The sequence below is a fragment of the Tursiops truncatus genome, chromosome 19 (assembly GCF_011762595.2).
Source record: "Tursiops truncatus isolate mTurTru1 chromosome 19, mTurTru1.mat.Y, whole genome shotgun sequence".
Lineage (NCBI taxonomy): Eukaryota > Metazoa > Chordata > Mammalia > Artiodactyla > Delphinidae > Tursiops > Tursiops truncatus.
Window position 1 is genome coordinate 41,368,028 of NC_047052.1, and position 16,668 is coordinate 41,384,695.

General features: G+C 51.7%; 1 protein-coding gene across 1 annotated transcript in view; it reads right to left on the reverse strand.

Annotated features, from left to right (window-relative positions):
* The window catches only part of PEPD (peptidase D), a 114,254-nt gene that overhangs the window by 66,956 nt on the left and 30,630 nt on the right, over positions 1 to 16,668 (reverse strand). Inside the window, exons 7-9 of the mRNA XM_033843973.2 lie at positions 12,988 to 13,032; positions 2,687 to 2,762; positions 1,734 to 1,780 (exon numbers count right to left, since the gene is read on the reverse strand). Coding sequence (XP_033699864.1) covers positions 1,734 to 1,780; positions 2,687 to 2,762; positions 12,988 to 13,032 — 168 coding nt within the window. The remainder of the gene's footprint in view (positions 1 to 1,733; positions 1,781 to 2,686; positions 2,763 to 12,987; positions 13,033 to 16,668) is intronic.

Sequence of the window (16,668 nt, forward strand, 5' to 3'; positions counted from 1 at the left end):
CTTTGAGAAAAGCCGCCTACCCCCAAGCCACGTGATGGTGATTGTAAACGCCCAAGGTGCCCGCTGCCGACTCTGTCTGTACCTCGCCCTCACTCTGCACTGCTAAGGTGTGGAGGCAGAGCGGGCCCTGAGGGTACCTGGGGCAGACACGGGCCCTGCAAGGTGGGGAAGGGGCAGCGGCACCAAGCTCTGACAAGGCCAGGCAGGAAAGGGCAGCTCAGGGTGGAGGGTACAAGGTAAAACGCTTTTTCGTACTCACAACACTTCCGGTAGCAAATATGTAGGTTTTCCACACTAAGCAATTGTCCACTTCTCTGCGGACACCTTCTGACACTAAGTAACTGCCACAGTTAGTGCGGACCCCACAGGCTAAGGGCTCAGTCCCACGAAACTGCCCCCTCTTCAGGCACCAACCACAAGCCCAGGCCTCTTTACCTCTGACCCATCGGCCTTAAATCAGGGGTTCCCACAAAACCTAGCCTCGGGTTTCACAATTTGCTAGAACGGCTCGCAGAACTCAGGAGAGTGCTTTACTTACTGATATCACTTTATTAGGAAGAATACAACTCAGGAGGAGCCAAATGGAAGAGAGGCAGAGGGCAAGGTGCGGGGGAGGGGTGTGGAGCTGCCAAACCCTCTCCAGGGATGCCAGCCTCCCAGCACCTCCACGCGGTCACCAACCTAGACGCTTTCCAAACCCTCTGGTTTAGGGCTTATGCAAGGGCCATTACCTCCTTAGATACAGGATTGATTCAATCACTGGTCAGAACTCAATCTCCATCTCTACTCCTTCTCTTCTCCCAGGAGGTCGGGGCCTCCGAGAGGCCCTCATTAGCATAAACTCAAGTGCGGCGGAAAGGAGCTTATTATAAAGAACAACAGATGCTCCTCTATCAGGGAATTTCAAAGGTTTTACAAGCTCCGTGCCAGGAACTGGGGGCAGAGACCAAATACGCATTTCCTATTATGTCACGGGGCGGGGGGGTGGGGGGGGGGGTGTGGAGAGCCGGCAGCTTCGGTGTCTTCTCCCCACGGGGACTCCCACGCGGCGCAGTCACTGGTGACAGTCGGGAATGGGGGCTTCCTGCCCCGGGAGGTGGCCGGGAGGGGAGCCACTGGGGCAGTTTGGGTCTGACCCCAGGGCTTCTTCACGCTGTGGGCAGCAGCACGCTAACGGACCCCTGGGTCCTGGAGCGGGGCTGAGGAGCTGGCCAGCCCACACCCAGCACAGCAGGGCAGCCGTGGGAAGGCCCCGGGTGGCAACAGGCTCCCTGCAGCCTAACTGGAGCTGCAGGATGATGGAGCTCTCCAGAGTGCTTTATGAGCCACTTAACCAACCCGCAACCCGGTCGTCCGAGCACAGCAGACATAATGGCAGTGTTTACACATAAAAACGGCAAAAGCTGTTTTACTAGCGGCTTTCAGAGTCTCCATAGCAGCTGTTTGGTAGCTTCCTGCAAATTGCAGCAACAAAGTCCACGAGTGGAATGATGGGGCACTAAACGACCCTGAAAAGTAATCAAAGACCATTACCATCCAACACTCTGCCAGGAGCCGGGGAGGTGGCCACAGTCGGAAGAAAAATCCTCTCTGCCCACGCCGCCGAAGCCCTACTCCTAATCCCCGCTCAACCCGTGTGCCAGGCTGCCGCGCCTCATCTGTTACTTGCTCGGCGAACGTAAATTACTGTTTTTTACATTTTAATCTTTACCCAGAGAAACACAGCAGCTTACCTTTCCATCTCATATTCTTTCATTCCCACTTTTACAGCCTTCATTACCTGGAGGATGGATATTAAGCAAAGACATTTGTATTAAGGAGATAAGTAACACCACCTTATACATAATGTATAGCATTTTTTCAAAAGAATCTCTTCTTTAAAAAAAAAAAAGAATGATACACGCACACAGTGGTGCAGAAATGTGACAAATTAGAACTTTTTTAAAGCTCCAAAGTCATACAGTTTATTTAAACCACTCCGGAGCACTTCTGTTCAGAAGTCGATAAACACCTTGGGAGGCAAGTGAAGATTTAGCCAAGACGTGTTTGGTGAATACTTAATGCTCAGAAGCCTATGACAACTATCCTAAGAGGTTTCCTTCCTTATAAAACACAGAGAAAATGAACTCGGAGAAGAGATTGTGTTGCCCCCAATGACCCCCATCTGTCTCCTGACGCAACACTGCAATGTCAGTAAGCAGGTACTGGGCTATCCCAGTGGCCTGGACCCATTTCAAAAAATAAACTTCCTTATTTGCTTCTGCTCCTCAGGCAAAGTGGGAAGGTTTGGGAAAGAACCAGGTGAGGGTGTTTTCAAAAACTGGGTGATAGTAATAAACGTGCTTGAATCTTGGTTAAGGACCACAGATTCTTTCAAAGGAACTGGGACTGCCAGAATGCGAGGAGGGAAAGCTCTACTGTCCTGGAAGTCGGGACTTCTTGCTGGGAAGTTCCCTGAGGGTGGGTACCTTAAGGTGAGGACAGGCCCTCCCTGCCCTGTCCCCACTGGGGAACAGTAAACAACCAGCACTGTATCTTGGGTCTGCAGTGACACTTCCTGCCGGCTGGGGACCAGCGCCCCCCCAAGACCATCCACCTCGACACCACCGTCTTGCCCTACACAGAGCAATGCTGCTTCCCCAGCCCACCCAGAACGGCAGGTCCAGTGAGCCAGCGCCCAGCTTACCTCCTGGTGGGCCTCGCTGGAAATTTTATTGGTGTAGCGCAAAACCTCCAGCTCCATGTCTGTCTTGAAGACCCGGCTGCAGAAAGGAGAAAAACGAAGCAGCAAGTCAGCGACTTCCAGCAGGAGCTGGCAGACACCTCCAGGGAAACCTCCACACCCTGCACAGCCTGGGAGGGAGCCCAGGGCTGCAGATGGGCCGCCTGAGCAGAGGATGGGGGCAGGATGGGCCCCCAAGCCCCGGGAGTGATGAGCTACACTAAGCATGGCCCATCCCAACCCAACGCCAGCCTCAGGAGTGCAGGCTGTTTCCAGTTACAAGATCGGGAAGCCGCTGTGGGTGGCAGAAACCCAGATTCTGTAGCCGGACACACGGTGCCTCACTGAGACTCAGTTTCCTCATCCATTAAATGGGGATACAGCCTACATGGCAAGGCTGTTGGACCTCAATCTTAAGTGTGCTGACTCCCAGGGCTCTGCCCAGATGGCTGAAGAGTTCTCCCATTTCCCCCCACCACACCCACCTGTCCAGGCAGCCTTGGAAAGTGACTCAGGCCCCCTGCGTGAGATAGGGTCAAGCTGGGAATGGGGACGGAGCGGCGCAGCCAACAGACCCTGCCATCCTTTCAAGGCTCCGCTGTACCTCCTGCCAGCTGGACTCCAGGCGGGTACTGGGGTCCTCACAATAAGCTCATGTTAATTTGCCCAAAATTGGTTAGGTTTCTGGTCCTTGCAATCAATCTCAACCCCAAGTAAGCCTCCCGTAGAGAAGCTAAATAAATATTCTTTTTCTACTTCTACCCCTTTCAAATAAGCACCTCCAGCTCACGGCATGTAAGTGGCAGTGGGCCCAGTCCTCAAGCGCATGGAGTCCTCAGTGAATCCCTCATGGCTGACGCTGCTCCCTCTGTGAAGGTGACCTGCCTTCACCAAAGCCCCCTCAAGATCGGCAAAGCGGAGTGTCACGATGGCAGATCAGCGCCTGCCCCTCCGTCCACAGCGCACCCCTCGTCCAGCCACTGTCCACCTCTGAGGCCTGACGGTCCTGAGCCAGCCTCAGCTGAGGCGTCTGAGGATGGCAGGGAAGGCGCTCCCACCTGCACCAGAGGCAGCTACCGACCTGTGCTGTCTCCACGATGCCCACGTAGGACAGCCAGCCATTCGTCGCTGGGAGGGGAGGAAGGCATCGTACAGCACAGGGACACCTTCCAGGGGATGTAGGAAAGACAAAGCCCCAGTCCACTGAGCCTTTCTCCAGATGAACATGCCTTCTTTCTTCTGGGGCAGACCCTGAAGCCTAAGTTTGCTCCTTACCATCATAAAGGTGCTCTGGCTCCACCTCGAGGCGCTGGGAGCAGTTCTACCCCCCAGAGGGTGTGGTCCAAATCCACTCACAGATAACCTGGCGGCCCCTGACGCTTCCTTCCTGCCCTGCTCGGCACCAGCCCAAGGATCTGTGAGCTGGGAGCGGGTCTCTATTCTCCGACGCGGTGACGGTGACGACCAGAGTGACAACACAGGTGGGAACCAGGCCCAGGCTACAACCGCCTCTGACCCCCTGCCTCTCTCTTCAGCCTAGAGCCCTGCTCCAGCCCTCTAGCCACCACTCCAGCCAACACTTTAGACCCCCTAGGACTTGTGCCCTTCGATCCACACAGGCTCGGCCGAACGCCCGCAAGGGATGAACCAAAGCCCAGGCCTGTGTGTGCAGGACACGAGGGCTGAGGGGGAAAGCACTCAGCTGGGCGGACGGCACAGCAAGCTGCCACCTGCCTCCACACACCCCAGCTCTGCCGGGAGTCACAGGGGGAGCGTGCAGGCTCCTCTCAACTTCCTCCACCCCGGGGCCCTCCCAGGGCTCCTTGTCACATGAACGAACTCATCCCCTACTTCCTGGAGAACACAGAAGCCAGCAGGTGGGTGTACTCTCACCTCTTCTCCAAACTCCCAAGCCTTCCCCACCCCCATCCTCCTCTCCCTCCCCGCCTACAAGGGAAGGGGTGCCCTCTTGTCAGTGAGGCTCAGCCCCCCAACACACACACATGGGCTCAGATCCTAGCCCCCAAGCGCCTCTGTGCACCTGCCACTCTTACTGGAAGCTCCATGACCACTCACCTCTCCGTGCAGCCAAGCCTTCCCCCCACCACCCAGCCACGTTTCCAGAAAGGACACCCTGACAGTCCTTGCCTCCGGAGAGGAGGGAGAGCAGCTTTTACGAACCTCCTCCCCATCTTCTCACTAACCCTCTCCCCTCCCCTCTTCTCCCTTCAGCCCCTGCCACTCTGCCAGCACTGCCTCACCAACAACCCCCGGGGTGCCAAACCCAGAGGCATTCCATGGCCTCCCGCGACGCCTGCCTCTGCTGGCACGTGCTTGGCTGCTTCCCCTCCTCCAGCTCTGACAGGCCCTCCCCTCCCTGCCCCCCAGCCTTGCCGCTGCACCTGCCCCCAAAGCCCCAGCTCCGGCACAGGCCTCTCAGCTGCGTCGCACCTGCAGGACCCCCCCAGGCACCTCCAGCTCAGCAGGACAGAGACTCCCACCCTTCCGCAGGCTCCCATCTCCAGCCACACCTCCCCACCTCCCACTGCTTAATGCAGACACCTGGGCACCTCCCTCTCATCCGTCCATCACTCCCACATCCAACCGACGACCAAGGGCGGCAATTCCACCTCCACAACCTCTCACGCCTCCCCTTTCTCTCCCTCCGTCCAGACCCCACTCTCTCCAGCCTGGACATCCTCTCCTGGCTCTTCTGGCCTCCAGCCCTGTCTGCTCCCCAACCACAGCTGTGGCTCTTCGGGCAATGCAAACCAGACCAGGCTTCCCTGGCTTCAAACCTTTAGTAGCCTCTAGATGTCGTCCAGATGAAGTTAAAACTCTATCCAGCAGCCAGGAGGCTCTCTAGGCCACACCCTACCTGTCTCCACCACGTACCCCCTCACCCCCGACAGAGACTCCTCTGCCTGGAACCGGCTCCTGCACATTCATCCTCTAGCCCCTTTCTCAGAAAGCAGGGAAGGGATCCCTCCAGCCCCCTACCAGGCTAAATCCCTCCCTGGGCAGTCTATGTGAATCCTCAGTAAGCTATCACGCTTGTAATTTCCTTTTCATTTAAGTCTCCCCCTAAAAGCCCACAGCCCTGGGGGGCAGCGTCCCAGGGCTAGAACACTGCCTGGCCCAGAGCAGACACACCGTAACTACGGGTTAGGAACAGTACCTGGGCATTGCAGCAAAGCTGGGAAACATCTTCCTTCCAACCAGGAGACAGAATGGTTCATCTCAAAAAGAAAAGGAGGCCTCCTCCACCCCGCCCTCCCTGGGTTGTTCACCAGGTCATCGTGGGATGTCGCACAGCCTGGCAGGCCCCGGTCAGGACAGGGCGTGGGGAACAGCCTCCCCAGGCCTCAGCAGTCCAAACTCCCACCACCACTGCCTCACCCCCAGCCACAAAGGCAGGAAGAGGCAGCCCCAGCCGCAGAAGCCCACTCCACAGGCTCTCCACTCGCCTCCTCCCTGCCCCATAGGCACCCTCAGTCTTGAAAAGAGCCGGGAGAAAGACTCCATCAGGGCTTCCCTGGTGGCGCAGTGGTTGAGAGTCCGCCTGCCGATGCAGGGGACACAGGTTCATGCCCCGGTCCGGGAAGATCCCACATGCCGCGGAGCGGCTGGGCCCGTGCGCCGTGGCCGGACCATGCTCCCTGCCTATCAGAGATGATCAGCATGTTGGGCCACCAAGGCCCAGAGTCCTGCTTTCTTTCCTAATTTCACTTTGGGGAAGATGACAAACTAGGCCTCTAGCTGGTTGCCTCAGGACTTACTTTTTTTAGTCATGTTAAAAAAAAAAGAAGAAAAAATCTAACTGAACCAGGGCAAAGGCAGTTCTCCAGTGAAGCCGGCCTGGCTGAGCACTGGCGTGGCCCAGTTGAACCCAAGCCTTAAGGGCCCTGAAAGTAAAGGCTGCTGTGTGCCGGCTCACCCAACCGTCCACAGGGCACTCTGGGGCTGAAGTCTCGCCCCAGTGCCAGGCGTCCCTGCCTGGCCCCGTTATCTCCACAACACAAGCACCAGAAACCGTTTTTAAGATCACAGCAGAAAACAGTAAGACTTTCCGGCATTCTGCACAGTTTCTCCTCATCTGCAGGAAGAATTCACCGCCCTGAATCTGAGGAGGCTATTTCCTTTACTCCCAAGCACAAAAAGGCACGGTAGGGGGATTCTGCTGCGGTGCAGCCTCTGTAGGCCCAGTCGCCTTGGAGTGAGGGATTCTGGGTGTCACACTCAGCCCCCGCTTTGTCCAGCCCAAGGACATGTGGGGTGGTGGTTAGAAATATCATCTGCAAGGCTTCTATCCCCAGGGGAGGACGAAGGTCACCTCCTCCAGGAAGCATCAGAGGACCAAGGCTCAGGACAGGACAGCACTGATGCCACTTAAGACGTCTGCACAGGATTCCCCTGGTGGTGCAGTGGTTAAGAATCCACCTGCCAATGCAGGGGACACGGGTTTGAGCCCTCGTCTGGGAAGCAGCTAAGCCCACAAGCCACAACTACTGGGCCCACGTGCCACAATTACTGAAGCCTGCCCGCCTAGAGCCCGTGCTCCGCAACAAGAGAAGCAACCACAATGAGAAGCCCCTGCACTGCAATGAAGGGTAGCCTCTGCTCGCCACAACTAGACAAAGCCCGTGCGCAGCAACAAAGACCCAAAACAGCCAAAAATAAAAGGTAATTAATTAATTAAAAAAAAAAAGACATCTGGGCAGAAGGCAACTCAGGCTCTTCCGGCAGCAAGAGGAGGTGCCCGACGTGTGCAGGACCTGAGGCAGAGTCCCCAGCTCATGGCCAGGCCTGTGAGCATCACCACATCAAGGGGGCTGCTCAGGGAGAAAGGCAGCACCACGGGCAGGGGGGCGGGGGTGAAGGCACAGAGTCCCCTGCTACTGGCCTGAAATGACAAAGACTGGACCAAGCTGAGATTCATGTGTGCAATCTTTTTCTTCCTGAAATATTCACAGGTCACAAAACTGCCTCTGGGCACTAAATGAAGGATTAAGGCATCAATTAAGTGAGGTCTGAATGCTCCACTGATTAAAGTAGTAGCAAGACAGGATGAAGTATTTCCAGAATCAGTCTCTAGGCATCAAAGTGCCACAGTGTTGCACAAAACCCATTTGAAGGGACAGGAATTCCATCTCTCCCGGAGATGAACGTGCAGGGGCTTCTGCGGGAGAGGAGTGCGGGAATTCCATACCGCATGACCCCCATGGCCGTTCCTTCCCTACCCTGTGAGCCAGGGATTCAAAGGGTAAAATCCCAGCACAACAGAAGGGACAGAAAGGAAGGAGCTGGTTGGGATTACATATCCTCGGGAAGCTCAATCCATAAGTCCTCTCAGAGAAACCAGGGCCAGGAAGAAAACAGTGGTTCAGCCCGTGGTAAGCTGAGTGTGCCTGAGACCTGACCGGGGCCAGGCAGTCGTGAGCCACGTGCAGGGAGAGCTGGGACCAGGGCCTGACTGTTCCCACATCCTGGGTCCAGCCTCCCGGTGCACAGTAAGCCAGGTTCTCCCCACTACTCTCAGGTCCCCACTTTCCGCTTGGCTTTCTCGTTGACTTAGGGTTAAATGCCTGTTCACCGGGAGACAAAGACAGCAAGCCTACTGGAACACTTTTCATATACACACCAAGAATCTTAGTCATCATCTAGGTACCTTTTCTAATTTGGGACACATTACCCCGGATGCAGGATCCTGGTGCGTGTCTGCCCCAAATCATCTACCCCTCACCGTCTCCCATGCACAGAAAGGCAGGGGAACAGCAATAGACAGCTTACCTCGCTGCCTGATGAATACACGCAGGCCACCTCCGCCCCGTGTACCTAACAGCTCTAACCCTGGCATGACACCGACTCAAGTTAACACGGCCTCACTTAAAACCCGAGAAGGCGCGTGGCAACGGCTGACGTGCTTGCTTTTCTGTGAGGCTTCCAGAGGTGCTTAACTGAAATCCACAGTGCCGAGCTATTAGACAGCACAGAGGTATCTCCTTTTATTTCCTACCCCACCTTCAGATCAATTTAATCATCTGCTGAACAGGAATGCAGAACCACAGACTAAATTATGGAAGTGAGATACGCCTGCTCTTATTAAGTTTCAACTTTTGACCTCCAGGTTCAAACTGCAAGACCTAGCACAAGGAAAGAAATGATCAGCTATGATCTCATGTTTGTGGGGAAGAAGAGTAGGATTAGAGAGGAATTTACAGAAAATCAGAAAGGTACTGCTTGAGAGAATGGAAAACAATAAAGCCGTCACCGAAAGGAAATGAATGACACCCAAACAGAAACGAGAAGTGAAGCCTCCCCTGTGCTGGGAGAGGCTGCCTGTGGCCTCCTAATCAGACAGGCTCTGGGAAGGATCCCAAACCCCCAGCTCAGCCGCTACCTGGGAGCTGGGGTACGTGTGCGTGGCAGGGCGCCGTGCCGGGGGAGGCTTAGCTGCACGTCCCCAGGCCCTCCACCCCACCACACCCTGGTCTCCACGAGATCTCTTCTGTGGGTTCTGAGCAGGTTGGATGGCCAAGAATGAACCGAGAGAGAGGCTGACACGCAGGCAGCACCCCCCACTCCTCAGGGTACTCCTCAGAGCCACATGGGGCAGCATCAGAGCCTGGAACCATTGGCCTGGGCTCAGCTCCTGGCTTTTTCTTGGTCAAATCACTTTCCTGTGCCTCAGTTTGCTCACCTGTAACATGGGGATAATCAGAGTCCTACCTTATAACATAAATAAAATACCTCTTTAAATAAGGTGACGTGTGTCAAGTGCTTAGCATAGCACCTTGCATAAAGGAAGTCTCAAAAGGTGACAGCATGATTACTAGGATGTGCTGTCACTTGACTTCTGCTCTCACTCAATCCTTGAGCCATCCACCAAGGGAGACCACGACCACTCTGCAGGTGTGGAAACTGAGGCTTGCTGTTATACACTGAACACTGCGTTGCCCCCAAATTCACAGGTTGATACCTATCCCCAGTGTGATAGTATCTGGAGGCAGGATCTTTGGGGGGTGCTTAGGTCATGAGGGTGGAACCCTCATGAATGGGATTGGTACCCTTATAAAAGAGACCCTAGAGAATTCCCTCACCCCTTCTGCCATCTGAGGACACAGAAAGAAGACGGCCGTCTATGAACCAGAAGGTGGGTCCTCACCTTGGCCTTGGACCTCCCAGCCTCCAGAACTGTGAGAAATGAATTTCTGCCGCTCACAAGCCACCCGCTCTATGGTAATTGTTGGGCAGCATGAATCTTCACGTCCATGCTGTGAGTTAGGCATTACTACGTCCCCATTTTATAGATGAAGAAGCTGAGGCTCAGAGAAGTTAAGTGACTTCCTGAGGTGGGTGGGCTGGGGTGAGAATTCGGATATGCCCAACTGGATAGTTTTTCCATTACCCCAGGTAACTTCTCTCCACGGGCCGAGAGGGGGGCGTTGGAAAAAGCATCCAGGACAGGGGCCCAAAGATACATCGATGAGCCATAATTTAATACCATGGAAACCCAGTCTCTCCTGTAAATGAGGGGCCTGCCCGCCATTCCACCCAGAATCCTTCCTTCAGTTCCCAGAGGAGGGCGATGACGGTGACTCACGTGGCTCCCACCGAGAATGACGGCAGTCACTACAGAGGCCAGAACACACGCTGCTAAAACACACCCCTGAGGCAGTAAGGACAATGTGACATTTCTAAAATAGTTCTACTGCCATCAAATGCCAAATAAGTCCTTTCTGCTGCCGGCTTTAATAAAACTGGGAAGTATCTTATTAACGCAGAATCTACCTCAGCGCCTTGGAAATGTCACCAGAATTAAAGCATGCTCGTCCCAAAGTGACGAACTAATGGCTTGTCCCTCAGGAGATGCTGGGGTGCACAACCCAGCCCTGGTCTCCAAAGCACTCAGAATGTAAGCGGCCACAAGGGATGCCACATCTGGGACACAGGTGGACGCGGTCCCTGAGTATCCAGGGTTTATTCTTCTGCCAGCTGGGGGCTATGGAAGGGCCAGGCATTTGTTACTTCATCAAAACAAGAAGAGGTGGCTGTGAACTGGAAGGACACAAGCCCCCACGCGCACAGTGTGCGGCCAGGATGGGCACCGGGTCAGGGCTGCCGACAGAGCTGCTGGCCCGCCCACCCTCCAGCTCTCACAAGGGTCAGTATCGATGCCTGTCGACAGCCCTCAGATCTTCGCCTCTGGCCCAGCCTCTCTCCCGCCGGCACCTGCCTCAAACTCAACACACCACAGCAGTCCCTCACCTGCCAGAGCACCTGCCCCATCTTGGTGACATACCACCCAGCTGTTCAGGACAAGAACAGAGTCACATTCAACTCCACCCTTCACTCAGGCGTCAAGGCCGGTTCCTCCCAGGAGCGTTCCCCTTGACTGCCCCTTACTCTCAACTCCGTCACCTACCCCTCCACAGCCACCTGGACCCTGCAGCAGCCTCCTAACTGGCAGCCTGCTCCCACTCCTGCCCCACAGCTTTAAAAAACGCTAACCTGGGCTTCCCTGGTGGCTCAGTGGTTAAGAATCTGCCTGCCAATGCAGGCGACATGGGTTCAAGCCCTGGCCCTGGAAGATCCCACATGCCGCGGAGCAACTAAGCCCACGCGCCACAACTACCGAACCCACATGCCACAACTAGTGAAGCCCATGCGCCTAGAGCCCATGCTCCACAAGAGAAGCCACAACAATGAGAAGCCCGCGCACCACAACGAAGAGTAGCCCCCGCTTTCCGCAACTAGAGAAAGCCCGCGCGCAGCAACGAAGACCCAACAAAGCCAAACATTTTTAAAAAACAAAAAACAACAACAAAAAAGCAAGCCTGATCCTACCATTCTCCTGCCTAAATCCTTGAAGGTTTCCCCTGGTTCCCATTTCTCTCAAGACAAAGTCCAGGCAGACACCACGGCCCACCCGGCCCCTGCCCGTCTCTCTAACCAACCTCAGGGGCCACTTCCGCAGCGTGTGGCTCTAGTCTGGCCACACAAAGCCACCACCCTTTCTTGTCTCCAGCCTTTGAACAAGTGGCCCCTTGGCCTGGATCACACTCTCCTTCTGCCCACTCTGCGCTTCCCCCAAACTCAACGGCTGACTCATCCTCGTCCTCAGGCCACAGTGTTCCCAAGTGCTTCAAGACAGGTGAGCAAGGTCTCCCAACTAGACAGGGAACCTGACGCATGGCCTTAGGATCAGATGTGAGGAGTCCACACGCCTCCCAGTCAGGGGATGACACAACCAAAGCCCTGCCTCTCCGCTCTCCTACATTCAGAATAAGTGCAGCCATACAACAAATAAAACACGTTTTAGTGCTATAAAAGAGCAACTCGAGGACTTCCCTGGTGGTGCAGTGCTTAAGAATCCGCCTGCCAACGCAGGGAACACGGGTTCGAGCCCTGGTCCGGGAAGATCCCACATGCTGCAGAGCAACTAAGCCCGTGCGCCACAACTACTGAGCCCGCGCTCTAGAGCCCGCGAGCCACAACTACTGAGCCCGTGTGCCACAACTACTGAAGCCCGCGCACCTAGAGCCTGTGCTCTGCAATAAGAGAAGCCACCACAATGAGGAGCCCGCGCACCTCAACGAAGAGTAGCCCCCACTCGCCACAACTAGACAAGCTCGTGTGCAGCAACGAAGACCCAACGCAGACAAAAATAAATCAATAAAATAAATAAATTTTATAAATAAATAAGTTAAAAAAACCCAAACAACTCGATGGCTTAGGAAGAAAACAGGCAGCACATCGGTGGAGGGTCTCTTCAAGGGCCCACAGAGGCACCTCGCCCTGCTGCGAACCAGCAGAAAACACACTGCAGGCAGGGCTATCAGTACCAGCAGAAAAAGAGAGCAGGCAACATAAGACACGTAAAAGGGATGCCAACTAGTCATGACATATGCGTGACATGAGGAAAACATGTTTACCTTTCTGGTAATAGGATCATGTATGGTGTTTATTTTTATTCTTTTTCACTATCTACTTTAACTGAGCTATATACGTTTGGCTCATTTATGGTAAGATTTCTTTTAAAAACTCCTAAAGAAAAAGAGAAATTTAACTGACATTCGAGTGACGTGTGCCCTTTTGGAAAAACAGACCAACTGACAAACAAAAAATACAAAACAGAAGAGGCTGAGAGAAGAGTTCTAGGGACCAGCTTGTCTGAGGGGCTCTCGGAGAGGGAGTGGGCGGGAACAGCAGGGTCTCTCACCTTCCTGGGCTGAGCTCAACAAACAGCCACAAGCCATACTCACCATTCCACAATCTCCGGATGAAGAATGGTGTTGTTGACATTGAACCTACAGAAAGAAAACAAGGCAAGTCCATTAGTTCCATGGTCTATCATCTCCCAGCAAGAAATACTTCATTCGAGACATACCAAGAGAAAGCCTGACCAAGAGAACTTTAACTTCATGACTCCCTGGACAATAGAAGGCCTGCTGCTGCTCACATCCTGCAGCAGACTTGGCAGTCCAGGCCATGTCCTCCAGGTGTAGTCAGCTGGAGAACAAGCTGCTTGGCTGCAAAACGTCACCCTCCACCCTCGCTAGGCAGACAGCATAGCCTCTTCCATCAAGTGTACCAACATATACATAACAGGAGTCCCAGAAGAAAAGGAGAGAGCTAATGGAGCAGAAGAATATTTGAAAATATAATGGCCAGAAACTTTGCCGATTTAATGAAAAACATCAATGTAAACATCCATAAAGCTCAACGAACTCCAAGGGGGATAAACTCAAAAGAGATCCACACCCAGACACATAATCAAACTGTCAAAAGAAAACCTTAAAAGCAGTAAGAGAAAATCAATTCATCACATGCAAAGGATCTTCAGTAAGATTAATGGCTGATTTCTCATCAGAAACTACAGAGGCCAGAAGGCAGAATACGGGATGACATATTCCAATTGCTAAAAGAAAACCATCTGTCAACGAAGATTCCATATGCAGCAAAGCTATGCTTCATAAATGAAAGAGAAATTAAAACAGTACCAGATAAACAAAAACTGAGAGAATTCATCACTAGAAGACCTAGCTTATAAGAAATACTAAAAGGAATCTTTCAGACTATAGTGAAAGGAGTTTCTAGAGAGTAACTAGGATCCATATAAGGAGAAAAGGGGCACTGGTAAAGGTAATTACATAGGCAAGTATGGAAACAGTGTAAATGTATTCTGTTTGTAAGTCCTATCTGATTTAAAAGATAACTGCATAAAGCAATAATTATAATGATAAACCTGTGTAGGTCACTGCAAAATGTATAAAGATGCAATCTGTATGCAATAACAGCACAAAGGAAGGGAGCATAATTTCTGTGTACCATTGAAATCAACTGATATTAATGCGAACTAGATTATTACAAGTTTAAGAAGTCATTTGTAATTCTCTGGGTAACCACTAAGAAAACTAAAATATACAGAAAATGAAATAAAAAAGGAATCAAAACTGTATACTGCAAAAAAGTCAATTAAACACAAAAGAAGGGAGTAATAGAGAAACTGAGGAACAAAAACAATACATGACACAGAAAACTAATAACAAAATGGCAGAAAAAAGGTCTTCCTTATCAGTAATTATGTTAGATGTAAATGGATTAAATTTTCCAATTAAAAGACAAGGATTGGGCTTCCCTGGTGGCGCAGTGGTTGAGAGTCCGCCTGCCTATGCAGGGGACATGGGTTCATGCCCCGGTCCAGGAAGATCCCACGTGCCACAGAGTGGCTGGGCCCATGAGCCATGGCCACTGAGCCTTCGTGTCCAGAGACTGTGCTCCGCAACGGGAGAGACCACAACAGTGAAAGGCCCGCGTACCGCAAAAAAAAAAAAAAGACAAGGATTGGCAGAATAGATGGATAAAAAAAGATTCAACCATATGCTCTAAAGAGACACTTCAGGGCTTCCCTGGTGGCGCAGTGGTTGAGCGTCCACCTGCCGATGCAGGGGACACGGGTTCGTGCCCCGGTCTGGGAAGATCCCACGTGCCGCGGAGTGGCTGGGCCTGTGAGCCGTGGCCGCTGGGCCTGCGCATCCGGAGCCTGTGCTCCGCAACGGGAGAGGCCACAGCAGTGAGAGGCCTGCGTACCGCAAAAAAAAAAAAGAGAGACACTTTAGACTCAAAGACACAAGATGAAAGTGAAAGGATGGGAAAAGATATATTATGCAAACAGAAACCAATATATCCATAGACTGGAATATTTCTCAGCCACAAAAATGACCAAAGTACTGATTCATGCTACAACATGGATGAATTTTGAAAACACAGTTAGTGAATGAAGCCACATATAAAAGGCCACATACTGCATGACTCCATTTACATCAAATGCTAAAGTAGGCAAATCCCTAGACAGAAAATAGATTAGTGGTGGCCAAGGGAATGACTGCTAATGGGTACAGGGTTTCTTCTTGGGTGATGAAAATATTCTAAAATTGATTGTGATGATGACTGCACAAACCTATAGACATACAAAAAGGCATTTTAGTTGTACAGTTTAAGTGGGTCAGTTGTATAAGGTATGTGAATTATATTCTGACAAAGCTGTTTTTAAAAACTTACTGAATTATACACATAATGAATTTCATTGTATATAAATTTTATTCTAATAAAATTGATTTATAAAAATTGACAGAAACGAGAAACAGATAAATCGACAAGCATAGTTTCAGATTTTCACATACCTCTTCTGATGACAGAACAAGCAAACAGAGAAATCAGTAAAGTTGCAGAAGATACAAACAATACAATTAACCGACTTAATTTTATTGACATATACAGAACACTACAGCCAACAACTGCAGACTACGTGCTCTCTAAGTATACATGAAACACTTATCATGAAACAATATCATATGTTGGAAGTTTCAACAAATTTCAAAGGGTTGAAATACAGAGAATATTCATTGATTACCGTAGAATTAAACTAGAAATCAGTAACAGAAAAATATAAAATCCAAAATTGTTTGGGAATTAAGCAATAAACTTCTAAATACCTACAGTTCAAAGAAGAGAAAATAATAAAATCAGAAAATAAAACCATGAAATATCGTAACTGGTGAAATGCCGCTAAAGCAGTGCTTAGAGGAAAATTTATAGCTCTAAAGGTAGGCAGTAGAAAAGAACATTGAAAATCAATGATCTAAACTTCCATCCCGGGACATCCCTGGTGGTGCAGTGGTTAAGAATCCACCTGCCAATGCAGGGAACACAGGTTCGACCCCTGGTCCAGGAAGAGCCCACATGCCACAGAGCTACTGGGCCCACGTGCCGCAACTACCGAAGCCTGCATGACGCAACTACTGAGCCTGCATGCTGCAACTACTGAAGCCCACGCACCTAGAGCCCGTGCTCCGCAACAAGAGAAGTCACTGCAATGAGAAGCCCATGCACCACAAGGAAGAGCGGGCCCCCGCTTGGCGCAAGTAGAGAAAGCCCATGTGCAGCAACGAAGACCCAACGCAGCCAAATAAATAAATAAATAAAAATAAACTTCCATCCCAGAAATATCTTTCTTCTTTCTCAATGAACTAGAGAAAGAACAAATAAAACCTAAAGAGATTAGAACATTTTTAAAGCAAAAGATCAATGAAATAAAAAGCAAACATACAACAGAGACAAATCTACAAAGCCAAAAGTTCTTTGATAAGATGAACATAACTGAAAAGGGAACCCAGGAGACAAAAGGATCAGGTTGGGGCACATCCCTGACACTTCTGTCATGCATGACTCAGAGCTCAAGCTATCAGTGAGACAGCTAGGTAAGCGCCATGTGGCCCAGCACAATGTATGGGCCTCAGCAGAGAAGCCTTGGGAAGCCTTCAATCCTCAGGATTCTGAGCCCTGCTCTATCTCAAGCCAGGATATCACACAGGGCATACAGGATTGTGACCCACCAGGAATCCTCCATGGCCTCACTGATGGGTGTTTGAAAACACCTATCT